Source organism: Lepidochelys kempii, chromosome 1 (assembly GCF_965140265.1).
Source record: "Lepidochelys kempii isolate rLepKem1 chromosome 1, rLepKem1.hap2, whole genome shotgun sequence".
In the NCBI taxonomy this organism is placed as follows: Eukaryota; Metazoa; Chordata; order Testudines; family Cheloniidae; genus Lepidochelys; species Lepidochelys kempii.
The window spans coordinates 62,680,848-62,700,180 of record NC_133256.1 but is presented as its reverse complement, the minus strand read 5'-3'; the positions used below and the strand labels follow the sequence as shown (position 1 = coordinate 62,700,180).

General features: G+C 45.0%; 1 protein-coding gene across 1 annotated transcript; it reads left to right on the top strand.

Moving 5' to 3' along the window:
* The first annotated feature begins 2,625 nt into the window (after positions 1-2,625).
* On the top strand, positions 2,626-18,832 carry CNMD (chondromodulin). The gene is made up of 7 exons (XM_073346049.1): positions 2,626-3,006; positions 3,245-3,385; positions 7,335-7,475; positions 9,909-10,022; positions 12,111-12,264; positions 14,450-14,658; positions 18,429-18,832. The coding sequence occupies exons 1-7, from the start codon at positions 2,935-2,937 to the stop codon at positions 18,642-18,644; spliced, it is 1,047 nt and encodes a 348-aa protein (XP_073202150.1). The 5' UTR covers positions 2,626-2,934; the 3' UTR covers positions 18,645-18,832.
* Positions 18,833-19,333: the final 501 nt, after the last annotated feature.

The window sequence follows — 19,333 nt, the reverse complement described above, 5'->3', positions numbered from 1 at the left end:
GGGATTATAATAATGTTCAATATCGCCACTGCTGAGGAGGTTAGAGATAAGAACTAATCAAAGGAGAATGCATGTTCATACATGTTCTATGAGTAGGAAGGAAAAGGATGGGAGAGATTAAAATAAACTGAGAATAACAGAGTGGTATATAGTCAAAAAAACAAGTTGGAAGATGCACGCGGACCCAAGCGGGACCTGTTGAGAAGAAGCTTCCAGAGTTTCCCATTTGTGATCTCTTTTAAATCTGGCTCCTCCTGAAATTGGTTTTGTTTGTTTCTGGCTCTGTGAGGGACACTTTGCACTGGCCATGGGCTTGTGTTTAATGATAATAATATCAAAGTTGTCATATATAATTTATTTTTCCAGATTCAACAGAATGGGGGCGGGAAGAGAGAGAGAGAGAAATGATATGGGGTATGTCTACACAGCAACTAGACACCCGCAGCTGGCCTGTGCCAGCTGACTTGGGCTCACGGGGCTGGGTCTCAGGGGCTATTTCATTGCTGTGTAGAAGTTCAGAAGCCAAGACTTTAGGACACTCGCACTGTTTGTGCCAATGTCATTAATGAAAATGTTAAATGTTAAATAAGTGGTCCCAAGATTGATCCCTGAGGAACTCCACTAGTAACCTCCCTCCAGCCTGACAGTTCACCTTGCAGTATAACTTGGTGTAGTCTACCTTTTAACTAGTTTCAGAGTAACAGCCGTGTTAGTCTGTATTCGCAAAAAGAAAAGGAGTACTTGTGGCAGCTTAGAGACTAACCAATTTATTTGAGCATGAGCTTTCGTGAGCTACAGCTCACTTCATCGGATGCATACCGTGGAAACTGCAGCAGACTTTATATACACACAGAGATCATGAAACAATACCTCCTCCCACCCCACTGTCCTGCTGGTAATAGCTTACTTTGGATGAGCTATTACCAGCAGGATAGTGAGTTTGTGTGTGTGGTTTTTGGAGGGGGGTGAGGGGGTGAGAGAGCCTGGATTTGTGCAAGAAATGGCCCACCTTGATTATCATGCACATTGTGTAGAGAGTTGTCACTTTGGATGGGCTATTACCAGCAGGAGAGTGAGTTTGTGGGGGGGGGGGGGGGTGGAGGGTGAGAAAACCTGGATTTGTGCTGGAAATGGCCCAACTTGATGATCACTTTAGATAAGCCATTACCAGCAGGACAGTTGGGTGGGAGGAGGTATTGTTTCATGATCTCTGTGTGTATATAAAGTTTGCTGCAGTTTCCACGGTATGCATCCGATGAAGTGAGCTGTAGCTCACGAAAGCTCATGCTCAAATAAATTGGTTAGTCTCTAAGGTGCCACAAGTACTCCTTTTCTTTTTACCTTTTAACTAGTTCTTTGTCCACCTTTCCATTCTCATTTTAATCCTGATCTTCTCCAATTTAACTAATAATTTTCCATGTGGAACTATATCCAGTGCCTTACTGAAATCTAGGTAGATTAAAAAATCAGTTATTTTCTCGAAGAAAGAGATCAGGTTGGTCTCGCACAAACCATTTTCTGGAATTAATGGAGCCACATTGATTTACACCATCTGAGGATCTGGTTCATTAGCATTTACTTTGCAACCCTATTGTCTGTCAGACTGATATAAAAACTCCTCTCTCCCCACCCTACACCACTCCATCCAAACCACAGGCATGGAAGGGCTGACCACAGTCATGTCACATTCAGCTTGAATCTCTGCACTAGTTTCCATTTTCTTCCAAACTCTGCTTCTCATTCTTCGTAACTTATTTACCAATAACTAAGACTATGCCATGGAGGACACGGATTCCAGGACTTCCAGAGACCTCAGCTCTCAGCTGATGCGGGCAGCGGGGTTACCGAAGCTCTGAGCCACGGTTGGGGGCACCCGCAGCTCCAGAGGAACTGCAGAGCTGTCAGCCACAGAGTCGGTGGGTGCTGGACCACGCCCCACTCCCCTCCGGCAGCAGGACTTGGGCTCTCATCTCCCCATCAGACCCATTTTGTCAGTTATTTTTTTAATAAAAGTCTGGGACAGGTCACTGGCTTCCATGACTTTTTGCTTGTTGCCCTTGACCTATCCCAGACTTTTACTAAAAATAACCGTGACAAAATCTTACCCTTACCAATAACCACCCTCTTCCAGAGAGGGGAAGAGGGCTCAGCTTCCCTTCACCCATGAGGCTCCCCAAGATCTTGAGGAGCTTTCACCCACCTCTTTCCTTTTGATCATTTCTCCCCCCTGATTCCTCTTCCCCATTTCCACCTCACCTAATGGAGGAGCTGAGAGGACAGGCACCGCCTGGGCAGAGTCATCCTACCTCGGGCTCCGGGCAGCTGCTCAAGGAGCCCCCCAAAGGTGTGAAACCCTAAGGTGTCTCCACTGCTGAGGCTCGCCAAGCACCCGCAGGTGGCAGAGCGGGCGCCAGGCACAAGCAGACTAAGCAATTGCTTAGGACTCCAAGCAGCTCCAGGGGCCCCCTGCTAATTATTAGTATGTGTTGTGGGGCAGGCGGGGGTCTAACGTATTCCTGCTTAGCGCCCCCAATGGGCTGGGCACTGGGAGGCGGGCCTGGGCCAGCTGTCAGAGGGCTCCCCATAGCACCTGGCCGTGCCGGCCAACACACCCACGCTTTGGCGGCTCCCTCCTCCGCGCGGAAGGCAAGAGCGGCGGAGAGTTACTGCCCGGCGGGCGGACGGCAGCAGCCGGGGGGCCCGGGAGGTGACTGACACCCTGCTCGGGCTGAGGCCGGTCGCTCCGGCCCCGCGGGGCAGCAGCGTTCAAAGGGGGCCATTGTATCCCGAGCCTGGCGCTCCGGCTGGGGCGGGGAGGCGCGCCTGGGGGCGGGGAGGGGCTGCGGGCTCCACGCCTCTGTGTGCAGCCGAGCCCGGCCGTGCCTCTCCCCCCGGGGCCACAGGAGCTCCGGGTCCAGACGTGCGCGGGCAGCCATGGCCGAGAGCGCGGAGAAAGTGCCCATCGCCCTGGCGGGGCCGGAGGACGTGGAGCGGAGCCTGCCGCCTGTAAGTACCGGGGCAGAGAGGGAGTCCCGGCGCTCGGCCCCAGCTGCCTCGCGGGGCGGGTCACCGCTCTGGTGAGGGCGGGAAAGTGGCGGGCGGCGGCGGGGGTCCGGCAGGGGCTGGCCCCGCCAAGCGGCAGCGCTGCTGCTTCCCTCGCCCGCCCGGCTCGGGGCTGAGCTCCCGGGAGAGCTGGGCTGTGAGGCGAGCGGGCTCCTGGGCTGCCTGTCCCCCTTTGCTGCAGGCCTACACGGCGGTGCCGGTGACACCCGCCAGCCCGGGGCGGCTGCTGAAGATCGGGGCCGTGGTGCTCATCGCCGGAGCCCTGCTGCTCCTGTGCGGAGCCATCGGAGCCTTCTACTTCTGGAAGGGGAGCGACCGGCACGTGAGTGGCGGGCGCGGGGCGGGGGCGGGCCGGCCGAGCGGACCTGGTGGAGAGCCGGCCGCAGGTTCCTTGGCTGAGGGTCCGGCGGGGCTGAGTGGTTCCTCTGGCTGTGAAAAGCTACCCCAGGCGCCCAGGCACCGCAGCGGGAGTGGGCGGGACAAGCGCCCGCGCAACGCCAGCAAGGGGGGTCGCTGGGTGGCACCCTGTTGAGGAGCTTGTGGGGAAAGTCAAGCGCTGGTCCCTGAGATCTCCCTGGCACCCTGTAGGAAGGCAGCAAGTTGGTCCCTGTTACCAGAAAGGTTGCGAAACACTGGTCTAGCGCATCTGTGGCTAGCTTAAGACGTGCGCCAGCGGCTGGGCTAGACGCTTGCTCAGTTTGAGAGTTAAGAGCCAGCACTTTCAGCTACAAAACATGATCCGAATTCTAAACAAGCCTTTCTTCCCCCGCCTCCCATCCAGAATGCTTGGTAAATATTCCGAAGTGGTTGGAGCACAGAAAATATAGGGGAACAACAATCAGAAAGATCAATCTTGGAGTAGTGGAAACTGGGTCACCGACTGTACTTAGAGTATTGCTAACTGGGACAGGCAATAATTAAACAAAGGTGGGCAGGAGGTGTCAATTCCAACAGTAAACCCATCTGTTTACCAAGCTGGATAGTGATAGTCTTGTAGGAAGGTATTGCACTGAAGTTTTTAAATCTGATTTAAATCTGAGTGAAACAAAGACAAGAATTATGAACCCAAGTATTTACATTTTGGAAACAGACATTTTTCTATTAAACCAAATTTTAAATTAACTGCTTGAATTTAATAAGAATCACAACCACACTGGAAACATTACTTGACTGGTTGCCAAGTTCTGTAAGTAGCATACCTCTCTCCCCCATACCTCAGTATAAAAATTCTTTTCTTTCCTGTCCATTTGGTGTAGCATGATGGAAACTGATTTCAGGAATAAACATAAAATGTATCCTTGGGATCACAGACAAAAGCTACATCTACTTTTGCTCATAAATCTTCAAAGCATTCACTGTTTCCCCCCATCCTTTCCCAGGAGATTCACATAATAAGCAAATTTCAAGCATCAGGACAAAATGGTGGTGAAAGAAATGCCACGTCATCCAAATGCTGATTGCACATCATACTTTGACACTTAAATATATGTGTCTGTATTTAGCAGACTGTATTTAGTCTACTCATAGGTTTGATTAAGGACCAAAATTATTTCACTATGTACCTAGTAGTTTAAATGTGTGCTGAACATGGACACAAAAGCTCGTAGTATATTAGTTGCAAAATGATTTTAAAAATCTTGATAATTTATATTTGGGTGGAGAGAACTTTTCTCAATTTAGGTTACATGACAAAATCCTGTGTCAAAAGGGACAGAGATGAAAACTCAGGGGTTAGTTTAAAGAAGCAAACTTTCAAGGAATAGTGATCATCAGAATAATTCTAAATATTATCTTTCCTTTATGTTTTCAAAGATTTTTAAAATATGAAATGCCAGATATGTGAATTTGATTTTCATTTGCTCATCATTGGGGGGGGAGGGATAGCTCAGTGGTTTGAGCATTGGCCTGCTATACCCAGGGTTATGAGTTCAATCCTTGAGGGGGCCATTTAGGGATCTGGGGCAAAAATTTGGGATTGTCCCTGCTTTGAGCAGGGGGTTGGACTAGATGACCTCCTGAGGTCCCTTTCAACCCTGATATTCTGTGATCAGTGACAAGGAGAATGAGTCTCATTGAATTTACCAAGGAGCCTTTTCTGCACTCCATGCTCAGGCAAGACTCCTATTTACTTCAGCAGGAGCCTTGTCTGAGTAAGGAGTGCAGAATCGGTCCCTTAATTTGTAGGGAAAGTGTTTCAATATGATATACATTTTAGCCTGTAGGGTACAACTGCTTGACATTTAATATTTTTTTAAAGACAATTTATAGCAAACCCAAAATCCAGAGAGAAAAGTTACAGTAAAAGCTGTGTTATCCAGCACTTTACCAACCGTAAAGCTCTAGAAACTGGCATTTCTGATGTCTCCTAATACAAATCTTCAATAGAGTTGCCAGGTATCCAGTTGGCTTGGAGCGGGCAGCTCCCTACCTGACTCCGCGTGGCTCTCTGGAAGCGGTGACATGTCCCTGCTGTTCCTAGGAGGAGGAACAGCCACAGGGGCTCTGTCCACTGTCCCTCCCCCGCCCCACCCTGATCGCTGGCTCCACGGCTCCAATTGGCTGGGAACCGAGGCCAATAGAGGCTGCATGGGCAGCGCCTGCATGCTGAGGCAGCACACAGAGCCACTTGGCTGTGCCTCCGCCTAGGAGCAGCAGGGACATGTTGCCACTTGCGGGGAGCGGCCCAAGGTGAGTGCTGCCCAGATCCAGCACCCCAAAACTGCTCCAGTGCCCCAACCCCCTGCCCCGAGCCCCCTCCCACACCCAAACTCCCTCCCAGAGCCAGTGCCCCCAGCCCTGAGCCCCCTCCCACACCTAAACTCCCTCTCTCCATTGGTAAGTATAACTCTTCGGTAACTGGAATTTTTGACTTATCGGCACCCCCCCATTCCCTTAACAGGCCATATAACAAAGCTTTTCCTTCATAGTAAGAAGACAGGCTGCTTCAGGACTCAGTGTAAGAGGGGCCTGAATGGGAGATGGGCCAGAGAATGTGTAAGGTGTTAATAGTCCAGTTTGCACTGATGGTTTTGATAAATAGATAGCAGATCAATTATAGGACAGAGTCTCATTTTTTGGTCTGTTTAGTTTCGCAACACTTGCATTATTTTAGCGTATTTCTGCTTTTTGTTCAAACAGATGCATTAAAAATATCTTTTTAGTAAGTGGGTTTCTTTTCCCTTACCTAAGGCTCTTGTCCCATCTCAGGAAGCTGGTAGTAATGCCATCAATTAAGAACTGAATCTTTTTTTAAAAAAGAGTAGAGTGTATTCTGAGTGGTACAGAAATAGATAAAATGTAAACCTTAAGCTGCAGAGTCAACACCCAACACTAAGCTATTGTTTCAGACTTCCCTCAGACTCAGGAAGCCAACGCTTTGTTGATTCACATTTGGAAGGTTTTCTTTGCAACCATAAGACTTATGATTTTTTTAAAATAAAAATAAACTCGAATTCTACTGCAACGAATGGGGCTCACAAAAAAGAGTTATCATCTTATACCAGCTCAGTCTATATACTTTGGATATGGAATTAAGTACTATCTATATAGACCCAGTCTTGCATTTCTCATGCAAGAATTCAGTGGAAGTCTTGGATGTATGAATAATACAGGATTGAGTCTCTATTTGTAAAAGACAATCAATTACGTTTAGCACCTTAATTTTTTCCCTAACAAAGAGTTGCAAGCAGAAAAAATTGATTTCTAGACTAATACTGTGAACTTTATTGAAACTTTGTTTATATACAGACTTTTTAAGAATAAAAGTAAACTCCTTCTGTTGGTACTTATGGAAGTATTGATATTTAAACAACGCTCACCCCACTCAAGAGACAGCTACATGCAGCTTGCTACATTCAAGAGACTCTCTTTCTAAGTACCTAAACAGTATCTAACTTCTCCAAGCAAGAGTCCCAACAGATCAAACTAAGGAGTACAGTGGGGATGACCTCTGGGGGAAATCAGCTTCTTCTGATCCTCCCATACAATACGATTTAGACCAGTTCCTAAACCCCATGTAACCTTGGAACCAAATTATTCTACATTCAGTGCGTATGGATGTAAAGCTGGCAGGATTGATATTGCCTGAAACCATCAACGTCTGTTTTATTAGTATGGTCTTGACTGCTGAGGATTCTGTAATAAAAGTGTAAGTATGGATAAAAGCCAGTAACCTGAAGAGGGACATGACAATCAGATTGGCACCACACTTGTTCTTGATAAAAGCTAGGAAGATACAACAATGCGTGCTAATGTTCTTTATTCAATTACAGATTTACAATGTCCATTATACTATGAGTATTAATGGAAAAGTACAAGAGGGATCAATGGAAATAGATTCTGGGAACAACCTAGAGACCTTTAAAACTGGAAGTGAAAATGAAGAGGCTATAGAAGTTCATGATTTCCAGATAGTAAGTACATTTGACAGATCTTGCAGATAAGACATTCTCCAGTGTTGGATTCTAAAGACATGTCTACAATGCAATTAAAAACCTGTGGCTGGCCTGTACGAACTGATTCGGGCTTGGGCAGAGGGGCTGTTTAATTGTGATGTAGACGTTCAGGCTCGGGCTGGAGCCCAGGCTCTAGGAGCCCTGTGAGGTGGGAGTGTCCCAGACCTCAGGCTGCAGCCCATGCCCGAACATCTACACCGCAATTAAGCAGCTCCTTAGCCTGGGCCCATGTCAGCTGTCACGGGCCAGCCATGGGTTTTTAATTGCAGTGCAGACATAGCCTAAGAAGGGGCCCAGTTCTACACCTTTTGAAGTCAATGGCAAAACTACCACTGACTTCAAAGGGAGAAAGGTTGAGCCCTAAATGAGGTAAATGCAGCATCTAGAACAAAAGAAACCATTAGTTCCAGGTAGGGTTGGTGAGGGAAGCAATGTGGGTCTTTCTGGCCCTGCCCCTCCCCATCTGTTGGTTCCATGAACGAGGCGGAGATAACTGGGCCTCCCTGCTTTTGCGCAGGCCCAGGGAGATCCATGCACATACACGTGGGATGCATAACCCCCCACATCATCTGAAAGCTGCTCTTCAGCCCCTTGTGAAACTTGTGGTAACATCAACCTTACAACTTTGTTGGCAACTGAATTAAAATGCTGATGATAAGCCTCTTGTCATTTACCTTCACTATTCCACATCTGCACAGCAGTCCCAGCTCAGTGGAGAGTCCATGAATTCTTCCATCCTTGGACCCTCATGACAAATATGAGCTGCTGGGTAAGTGCAGCCAAAAATACCCACCCCAGAGCGGTTGTGACAATGTGTTGTGCATTTAGGTTGATGAGGGTGGTGGAAAAACTGGCGCCAAAAAATACCTGCCTTCAGTTATTGAGTGCCAAGGGTCAAGCTCCAGGAAAGCAAATGGACCAAGCCAGTTAGGTTTTGACCCTGCAAGGAGTGGAAACAACTTGAAGTGTAAGCTGGAAAGAATACCAAGGAGATAGAGAAGTACCTGTTGCAAATGCCATATACTAGGAACTCTAGGATAAGTTGGCATGTGAACCTATTTACACATTTGGAGCAATAGAGTTCTAAGCTAGGCAGAGCTGTGACATGGAGATGGCTAGGTTATGTATATCACTAAGGTCAAGAAAGTCCCCATGTGTTAAGTGATGCTTTGATCACTGGAGCAGGATCATTGAACAAGGCCAGGGTGACCATTTTAGGAAAACAGCCTGCATCCTGGGTGACAGGAAGGTATCACAGAAACATATCTTGACTATCCCAAAGTGGCAGAGCTACATCCTGGGGGGCCTACTTTTTCTCAGCCTCTGAAGAAAAGAATGACCCCAGTGACATTGTATATATCCATCAAAAGTCAGCAGAAGGGCTCTTGTCATGCTGTAGCTTGTACATAAAGATCTGTTCACCTATTTCCTCTGAAGCGAAATAGAACAAAATGGTGGATAGACAAGACAATTGCTGAAATTACAAGGGTAGGCTCTCTGTGTCCTGTAGGGAGAATCAAACCCACATGGCAGCACAGAAAATGCTACATTTGAATTGGAGGGAGAAGACTTAAGAAAGGCTACCCTGTAGTTACCATATATCAATGAATGGTCTCTAATGTCAATATGTTTGAAATACAGGGACTTTTTGTGTCATTTATTTAGGATTAGAAACCACATTTTATTTATTTATTTATTTATACATTTATTTAGGATTAGAAATACATTACAACAACACTGGAATTCTGTCTTGGTTATCATTTCATTATGAACTTCTGTGCATAAAAAGCATCATGGTATAGAAAAAAAAAATCAAAGTTGTATGTCTAAACTTAGGCACCTACATCCATACCTATGACCTGATTTTCATATCTTTAATAGTAAGTGCCTCAGATAAGTGCAGAGGTCTGTCTAGACTGGGGAAAAGTTACTAGGTTATAATACAAATGGCTAACATGATTTTAAGGATGTTAAACTGCGTCAATATTAGGTGCTAAGTGATGTGTCAAATCTTGTTAGCTAACTCCTTTTTCCCTAGTCTAGACAGGCCCTCTCCAATAGAAATTGCAGATGCTCAGCACCTCTGAAACTTTAGCCACTTCTTTGGGTACCTAAATTCGGTGCTTTCACCTGGTTTGTTTAAATGTTTACAGCTAAAATAGTGATACAACAGAATTTGGGTCAATTTCAGAGTGGACTTTTGTTTTTAAAAAATCAAAAAACATGTTTTATTGTCAGTTTTTTGTTGTTTTTTTTAAAAAAAACCAGGAACTCTGAAGTCCCCAAATTCAGTGAATACCTTAATGTTATATGAACAGAGTTTATATTGTTTTGTTTTAAGCAATTGGGTGACATGTCCATGCATGTAACCACAAAAGGTCTATTTTGTAGGGCATCACTGGAATCCGTTTTGCTGGAGGAGAGAAATGCTACATTAAAGCACAAGCTAAAGCTCACATCCCCGATGTCAATACTATGACTAAAGAAAGCCTCTCGTTCGATCTGGTAGGGAGCAATTTAAAAAAATGTCTTAACTTTATATAAATAATGATTTTAAAGGTCATTTAAATATATATATCAAATGATCTAGTAGGTCTTTTGGGGTCCTGGAAGGGAGGAGTGAGCGCTTCTGGCAGGCACTGACGGGCACTGCTTCTACTGTTGCTGGGATGGGTTGCATGAGAGAGACTAAATGTCTAACAGAGACTCACAGAAAAATCATCCCCCCACCAAAACTCCTGCCTCATCATCAGGACAGGAGAAAATCGTGGTGTACAAAAATTGCAGAACTTCCAAAATGAGGATGTCCCAACTCTGCCTATTTGTTGTAATCTAGAATATGCAGTAATACATACTCATTTACTTAAAAAAGAAAGAGAAAACTCTCTCTAAAACCAACAAGAAAGTGCCATGAGTCAGATCCAAAGTCCACTGAAGTCAGTGGGAATATTTCCAGTGACTTCAGCAGGCTTTGGATCAGCCCCCAGAGGTAGGTACCGAGATCGCCTCTACCCTCCCTTGTTATTTTAAGGATGTATGGACTTCATGGCCTAACTGGAATAATTTAACATAATTAAGCACAGGCAATTTTTCTTTTTATTAAAAAATAAAAGGACGTTACATTCATCCAGTATTAAATTTCCACTGTTGAAAAAATGTCAGGTTTGCAAAGTTAAGGTTCCAATTCAGTATTAACTTGGTCACATTACAGATGTGTAGAGTGTTTTGTTCCTGCTTTCTGTGTACTGTTTAAAAGATGTATTATATGAATTTTGCTGTTTCTGTGATAAAACATATGCATCAAATAGATGGGATGGGCAATCCAACGCAACTTAATGCTACTGTTAGAACATTAAACTTCCTTTGCTGCCTAATTTTTCTGATCAAGTGTGCAACCGAAATGTTGAGTTAGTCTTTACATTTTTTTTTTTTTTACTATAAATAAATTAAAAATTAACTTGTTTCTGGTCTAATACATATTTGATCATGACCAACACTGAATACAAAATGGTAAATTAAAGTAAGTTTATTGCTACTTAAAGTACATTTGCCCACAAATCTGAGATAATTTCATTTAAGATAAACAATTGGATTCTTTTTATCTTCAAATGTTAGCTCCAGTTAAGTTATTTCAGATGCTGACAAAAGCCCAAGTGGGAGAATATAAATGATGTGCTGCTCTCACTGGATAGTGAATTTAGATGACTCAAGACATCCTACAAAAATCAATAAATACATTAAAGGAATAACTTGGCAAAATAAATTGATCTAGTGGATTATCAATCCAAATATCAGATACTTATATGGAGGGAATTCAGAAGTTTTACTTCAAAATCATATTGATTTTCTTGATGAACAAGACTTTTTGAGGATGTTTCACTGCTGCTAAGAAATAGCTAACATGTTTTATGTAAAATAATACTTTGAACTAAATACTATAAAGAATAAATCACTGGCATTTTCCTACATTACTTTGAAGATATGAAACCAAAACCTGCAGGGTACACTTCAAAATGAAGGCTCCTTTAACTTCTAGCTTTTGGGCAACTGAATTGCTGTTATTGAACAAGACCTTTAGTCAGACCCATCATATTAACTTAAAATTGTAGCTGTATGCAAACTAAAACTTTCAGTAACTCTCAGGAATATGTCTATTATGGAAGTGCCCTAACATTTCTATGAATTCAGAACAATGCAAGCAAACACACCTAAAAAATTATGGGCCAGATTCTTAGCTGGTATAAATCAAGATAGTCGTTCTGATGTCAGTGGATCTACACCAATGTACACCAGCTTAGAATCCGGTCCTATGGGCTGACTATTAGCCCCATTAAAGACAAAGGAAGTGAAATCCTGGTAGTTTTGCAATTGATTTCAGTGGTGACAAAATTTCACCCCAGGAGTCTTTCCATTGATTTCAATTGGAACAAGATTTGGCTGTGTGCGTATAGTACATAAAACAACATTTCAGATCAGTTCCAAGCGAAGCTTCTTTGTTTGGCCATTTGGCTATTAACAGAAAGCTGCATCTACAGAATACACAGAACCCCTGTTCATTGAACTAACAATGGATTTTATGCTGCCTACTTACAGGAAGATGAAATCATGCCAGTTAAATTTGATGAAAATTCCCTTATCTGGGTGGCTGTAGAGCAGCCGGTTAAGGATAACAGCTTCCTAAGTCCCAAAATTTTAGAGCTTTGTGGAGATCTTCCTATTTTCTGGCTTCGACCAACATACCCAAAAGGTAATTTTTCTTTCACTTAAACACTACCCTCCCTTCCTCCCCTCTCTCCCCCAATAAACGTACACCAGCAGGGTGTCTAGCTAGTAGAGCTGCACAGTTGTGGCCCTCATTGCTCTTCTCCCATGTAGGCTGGTGCTGAAACCCCCTACCCAGTACACAGAGAATGCTAAGGTCTCCATGTGGAGCTGCTCAGCCTGGGCTCCCCCCCTCAAACAGACCCACCACACAACTTCATTGGAGGGGAGGGCTAAAGGGTTTAACACCTCAGGGATGGCCAAGGCTGGAGATGGGACATTGGACAGAGCTCTGAGGTGGCACTGCACATTCTCTCTCTCAGGTGGTTGGTTCTTGCTCACCCATATGTGAAGTTGGGAAGGAATTTTCCCCCAGGGCACATTGGCAATGACCTTGCATGGGGGGCGGGATGCTTTAACTTTCCTCCACTGTGTGTGGGTGCTGGTCAATTGCCAGGATTATCTGGGTATATCTCACTTAATCATTTCGCATCATGGGGGCCTTGGGCACTGGTTACATCTGTGGCACCTAATACAGTAGGACCCCATTTATCTGAGCCTCCATTATCCGGCTCTCCGTATTAACCAAACCACCAGCTGCCCAGGGCTGACAGTGGTGGAGCTCAGGCTCTCAACCCCAGACAACTGGGGTTTGGGCTGTCAGCCCTGGGCATGGCAACAGCCCGAGCCCTGCCATACGTGGGGCTGACAGCTAGAACCCAACCAATTCTCCGGTTTATCCAGATTTTTGGTTATCCAATCTGACCCTTTTCCCAATGAGAACTGATAACCGGGGTTCCACTGTAGCCTAATCTCCTGTGGGCTGTAATATTTTGGTCTCATTTGGGTTGGTGGGTGAAGTGTGTGGGTGGTGTTGGTGGCCTGTGGTACAAAGGAGATCAGGCTAGATGAATTAGTGGTCCTTTCTGGCCCTAAACTCTGACTTCTAACTTCCTAGGATTTGTAGGTGGCCTGTGGGGGATTGAGGGCATATACTTTGCTAGGGAGACCTTGTGAGATTCGCGAGGCAGGGCCAGCAGCATAAGAGGAGGTGGGCAGGGAATGTGCTGCTATACAGGAGGCAAGGGGTGGTGTTCAGGCACTTGCCAGGGAGATTAGCAAGAGGGTCCTCATTTAGTCCAGGGGAGGGAGCAGGAGGAAGGGATTCCTCCCCAGGGGTTGGAGGAAGAGGATGAAAGGAACCAGAGAAGAGTTTGCTCCTCCTTGGTGCTCTAAGGGTATATCTACACAGGTGCTGTGAGCTGTACTTCTTAGCTTGGGTAGCCATCTGTGCACTACCTCTGCTCAAGCTGCTGCCTAAAAATGGCAGTGTGGCCACTGCAGCATGGGCAGCAGCTCAGGCTAGCTGCATGAATATGTAGCCAAGGGGTGGGGCAGGACTGGACTCAGGTGGCTAACCCAAGATGTTGTGGCCACACTGCTATTTTTAGCATGATAGCTTGAGCAGAGCTCGCGTATGTTCGTCTATCCAAGTTGGGAATTACACCTCCTGGCTGCTGTGTAGCCGTACCCAGAGATTTAATACTGATATACAAAATACAGGCTAGAAAAATGAAATAAGTGGCAACGTTGAGTATTTTGGGGAAGAGAGTTGCTAATATTTTTTCATGACTAATGGGAGCCAAATTTGCTTATTAAAATTTTCCACTGTTTTCCTGTGGCCTTGCACATGGCCATTATGCATCAAAAGAGTATTGTCAAAGTTGGCCAGGAGTATTTTAAACAATGTTTACAATCAGGTCATTTGGAGCTGGACACAAGTCTGTCTCCTTCCAAATGTTTCTTTCTATCAAAAATGCACAGTAATGACATGAAGATAGTTGCTCTGGTTGACTGCTGGCATAGCTATTCATTCTCTTAGCATCTCTGGCCACTCACTGCGTCCAGAGGCCCTTCCCCCATCCTGTTCTTTGGGCCAGCCAGCCATTTGTTTGGGGGAAAAAAGACAACTCTCTCACCCATATAGACAGAATGATATAGACTGTGTATGGAATAGGTGGAAAGACAAGTAGCTCCCATTTGAAGCCGATTAATCTTTGCAGTGCAGCTATGCAATCACACTTTCATGAATGGGTAACAAAATATGGTCCTTGAATTAGTGGAAGAACATGTTTTAAAACACCTATGTACTCCTATGACTGTTTCTGCAGATAGCCAGAGAAAGAAGCGAGAAATCAAGAGAAAAATACGTCAAGCTCAATCAAACTTTGATCTGGACCAAATTGAAGCTACTGCTGGCATAGTAAATACCAGGTCACCTACTACCCAGACAGTTCAAAAACCAGAACGCCAATCTAACGCTACTGGTCCCAGTGAGCAAGATTCTAGTTCAAACTTTAATCCAGAAAATCCGTATCATGTGAGTACATATCTATTTGCCTTAGAATCCCCTTCAGAGCATTTGATTTTGCAGGTAGGTATGTAACTTTATTAAGTACTCATTTCTAGATATCGATCCATTTCAAATGGACTTATAAAAAAAATTATAACACCAATTTGTCGATTCAAACTTTCATTCGATAGTGCAGTTATTTATAAATTCCATTCACCAGAAGTAACTAATATAGTTTTTGTTATCATTAGTCCCCAAAGTATGGTGAAGAAGTAGATACTGTGCTTAGGCTGGTGAATTTAAGATAATTTTGCAAGACTGCTGTAGTGAGTCCAGTTTAATACAGAAAACTAGATACATCTGATACAGATAATGCATTACCATAACGACAGCAAATTTAATCTGCCTCAGGCAGATAGTTGACACTGATCATTAACTGATAAAAAGAAAACAATAAAAATGCAGAGTCAGCTAGTTAGAAACTAGCTTATTCATGAAACATGTAAGAGTATGTGTGTGTGAGAGCGAGTGTGAGAGAAAGAGAATGTGCATACAACTTTTTGGATAAAATGCATTGTGACTAGCCACACCTGCAATGGGACAAGTACTGTTGCCATTGAAGTCAATGGAAATTTTGCCACTGATTCTTCAGAAATCAGGATCAGGCTAAACTGTGGCTGTCAGACAGTTCACAGAGCCCTTTCTGGCAATCTGCAGAATGGAATCCTTTTAAAATAATGCAGTGAAAGAACTTGGAGAAAGATGGGTCCAGGACAGAATCTTATTTTCTCTCTCATATGAAGAGATCAACAGAATGAAAATGTGAAGAGTCCCGTTTCCCTAAGCCCATCACAGTACTGCAAAACAATTAACTGTACAGCAAGCCACTTCCACTCTACTGCACCAACATCAGACAATTTACAGGACTGTTTGGTACAGCAGGGATAAAGTTATTTTAATAGAATGTTGTCACAAGATCAATGTCTCCTGCTTTGAAAATAAGTCACAGCTTTGTCCTGACATTTATGTAACAGCAGGAGATCGTTATCCCGTGACAGTGTTCTACTCAGTTGACATCTCTTAATTAGGCTTAAGCTAATCACTCCAAAGAAGAACTAAATTGACTTTATTTCTTATGAATTCAGTTAAGTAGAAGCAGCATTGGCCCCAAAAGCAGCATCAGAACTAAACCCTGCCACTGAAGGGGAGGAACTATCTGGGATAAGAGCCATAGAGATGAGACAATGGGGCCTGAGAGGTAGAGCCATTATCCCTCTGGAGAGTGGGAGCAGTACAGTTGGTATAGGATCCCCTGCAGAGCTCTCTCTGACAGTCTTCCTGCCAGTGGGAACCTGTGTTACCCCAAAAACAGATTTTAGGTGCTCCCCAGAGTAGCTCACCTAGTGCCTCCTTCTGGATTTACCAAAGGCTCCCTCAAAACAGCTCACCTGTTAACCAATCTTTTCTCACCAGGTCTGGGTCTCCCGGGTGGCTAAGGAAATAACTGGAGGACACGGATACAGCCTTTTGATAAATGATTGTCACAAGCAGTATTCTTTCCAAAACAAGGCACCCCTTTATTGGTGCAAACACAAATCCTTAACACAGTAGCACAAATCCCCGACACCACAGGCTAAGCATCCCAACCCACAGGAACATAAAGTTAACATGATCCTAAGTGGCTGTGCCCCACTTCAGATGGCCAGTCTTGCACAGGTTGCTGCAGCTGACAGGTCTCATCTTTCTCTGGTCTCTGCTTCTTCTCTCTCTCTCTCTCTCTCTCCCCCTGCGTGTCAGTCTCTACACTTCTCGCACCTTCTCCTCAGCTGTCTGTGTCTCGGACACTCTTTACATACTTTGCTGATAGGCTTGATTGACAGTTGTTTTGCTTACTTTTGCTAATATTTTCCTGTCAGAGTACTGCAGACTGCATACCACACAGCACCATTGTTTCTAATGTACCCAAACTCATCCTCAACAACTGCCTCACCACTGCTTTCACTGCTAATTTTTTAGTGCCACGAGCTCCAGTTTTCAGCTAATGGTGGTGAAGTGGTACCTCAGCGATGTACTTGCCCAACACAAGATGGAGGCAAGGAAACAAAATAGAGTCACTCAAGATCTCCTGTATCATCTGCTCATTTGGTGTAGGATCCCCTGGAAGATGGTCTCCAAAATTTTCTTTAGGCACTGGGAATCTACACCACTGGTTTACCAGATAGATGTGTAGTCTTAGCCTTAGCTGAGCCATTTTCATTCCCCACTCCCCCCTTCTTCCCTCTGATAGGGAAGTTTGGCACAGTGCATGGTGGGCAACCTTGAGCAAGTTACTCCACCTCCCTGGGCCTCAGTTTTTCAATCTCTAAAATGAGGGAAATGCTATTTACCCCCTTCATGAAGTACTTTGAGAACTGTGGATGAAAAGAGCAATGCAAGAGTGAGGTATTCTTGTTTGATTTGCCCTTGTTCTTCTCCTCTAATCCTATTGAGAAAGCACTAGAGAGAAAGAAAGAACTGGATTCAAAGAACTGAGAACTCAGCTCCATGTTTTCAGGAGAGGAGGCAAAGAATTTTGAGAGGCTAGTCTGCCTTTAGATATCCTCTGCCATCCACTGTGTGGTAACTGCTTCCTAGTCAGATGGTGCTACAATGCTAGTTGTCTAGAATCCATCACACAATGGGAAAAGAGGTGGTTAAAGGAAAGGTAAATTTAATCTGAATATCCGGAAAGCCAACAGTAATAGGCTGTGGAACAGTCCTCTTGGGAAAGAGGTGGAAGGTCCATCACCTGGGACTTACTTAAAATTAGACTGGATGGAACAGAGGTGGGCAAACTACGGCCCATGAGCCACATCCAGCCCATGGGACCATCCTGCCTGGCCCTTGAGCTCCCAGCTGGGGAGGCTAACCCCCCTGGCCCCTCCCCTGCTGTCCCCCATCCCCCACAGCCACGCCACCCCGCGGGCAGTGCGGCTGGCTCTGGCCGAGCAGCGCGGCTGCCAGTCCTGCCGCTCTGAGCGGCATGGTAAGGGGGCGGGGAGCAGGGGGGTTGGATAAGGGGCAGGGGGTCCCAGGGTGCAGTCAGGGGATAGGGGTGGGGTCCTGGGTGGCCTGGCAGGGGTGTGGATAAGGGTCAGGGCAGTCAGGGGATAGAGAGCGGGGGGGTTGAATAGGGGGTGGGATCCCAGGTGGGTGGCTGGGGAGGTGGGTCCTGGGAGGGGACAGTCAGGGGACAAGGAGGAGGGCGGGCTGGATGGGTCAGGGGTTTTGAGGGGGGCAGTCAGGGGGAGGCGGCGGATAGGGGGCAGGGCCAGGCTGTTTGGGGAGGCACAGCCTTCCCTACCCAGCCCTCCATACAGTTTCGCAACTCCGATGTGGTCCTTGGGCCAAAAAGTTTGCCCACCCCTGGGATAGAACATTAGACAATGCAAAGTAGGGCACAGTCCTGCAGATACAGGCAGATGGACTGGATAACCCAGGTTTTTTCCGATTCTTAAATTTTACTGTTATTAAACTCTCCATAATTAGAGCTTTCACAAAAAGTTGGGAAAGTAAAATAATGATGAAACTCAGACAGCCTGATTCCCCTGTGTTCCTCTAGTTTTATAACGGAGAGTCCAGTGTAGATGTGGAGTAATGCAGTGGCGAATCAGGCCACTAAAAGCCTGGCCGTCTTGAAGTCAACAGGAGTTTTGCCATTGACTTCAGTGGGACCAGTATTTGACCTGTTATCTTTTACGGAGATAATATGAATGCAGGGAACTTCATCTTCTCTCATTTTGTATTTTACATTTCAGCAACTTGAAGGCGAAGGGATGACTTTTGACCCAATGCTGGACCACGAAGGTGTGTGCTGTATTGAATGTAGACGAAGTTACACACAATGCCAGAGAATTTGTGAACCTCTCATGGGCTATTACCCATGGCCCTATAACTACCAAGGATGTCGTTCTGCCTGCCGAATTATTATGCCCTGCAGCTGGTGGGTTGCCCGTATCTTGGGTGTCGTGTGAGATGGAGTATTCAGATCATTGATGAAATAAGCAGGAGTCCGACAAACTGATAAAAGACTACAGCCAAAGCCGCATTACCAATCTCAGCTTTTAAAACACTAAGTGTATGTTAATGTATCAAAATGAGGTCAGTCATTCTAGATGTAAATAAATAAAACCTTTAATTAATATTTCATTAGCTTTACAAATGCTGAGCATAATTTGCATTCTTCTGGAAAACTGTACACTAAAACCTATTGAAATGTGGAATTTAAGACTCCCCAAAACAGATTATAGTAACTGTGCTTATGATTTAGTTGAGCAGTATAGACACTTGCTTATAAATTCAAATTCAGCATCTCATGACATAGCCCTCTGTTCTGAAATAAGTGTGAAAATTTACATCCAATTAGATGACTAGCTAAACTTGTGCTCTTGGGAGAACCTTTCAACCATGTAGCGCACTTAAATAAATCACAAGTGAAGTTGCTCCCTGTTGTTCATGCAGTGTTCCCAGATCATTATGAACAGTTATAGACCAATTACAGCATACCTTTCCCACAAAGCTGCCCTGGGGGATGGAGGAATATGCACATTATGTCAGAACCAAAAACAAATGGCAAGGAAAAGGGGCTGCTGAATGGAATGTGCATGGTGAGGAAATCAAAATGCTTTGTGCATCAGCACTTCAGAGTAGCCTTAGTGTCAAA

What these genes read in the sequence shown, in the direction of transcription:
- CNMD (XM_073346049.1), top strand. Translation starts at nt 2,935, where the DNA reads ATGGCCGAGAGCGCGGAGAAAGTGCCCATCGCCCTGGCGGGGCCGGAG. An exon ending in TCGACCAACATACCCAAAAG is followed by an intron (nt 12,265 to 14,449) that starts GTAATTTTTCTT and finishes CTGTTTCTGCAG; the next exon opens with ATAGCCAGAGAAAGAAGCGA. An exon ending in ATCCAGAAAATCCGTATCAT is followed by an intron (nt 14,659 to 18,428) that starts GTGAGTACATAT and finishes TTTACATTTCAG; the next exon opens with CAACTTGAAGGCGAAGGGAT.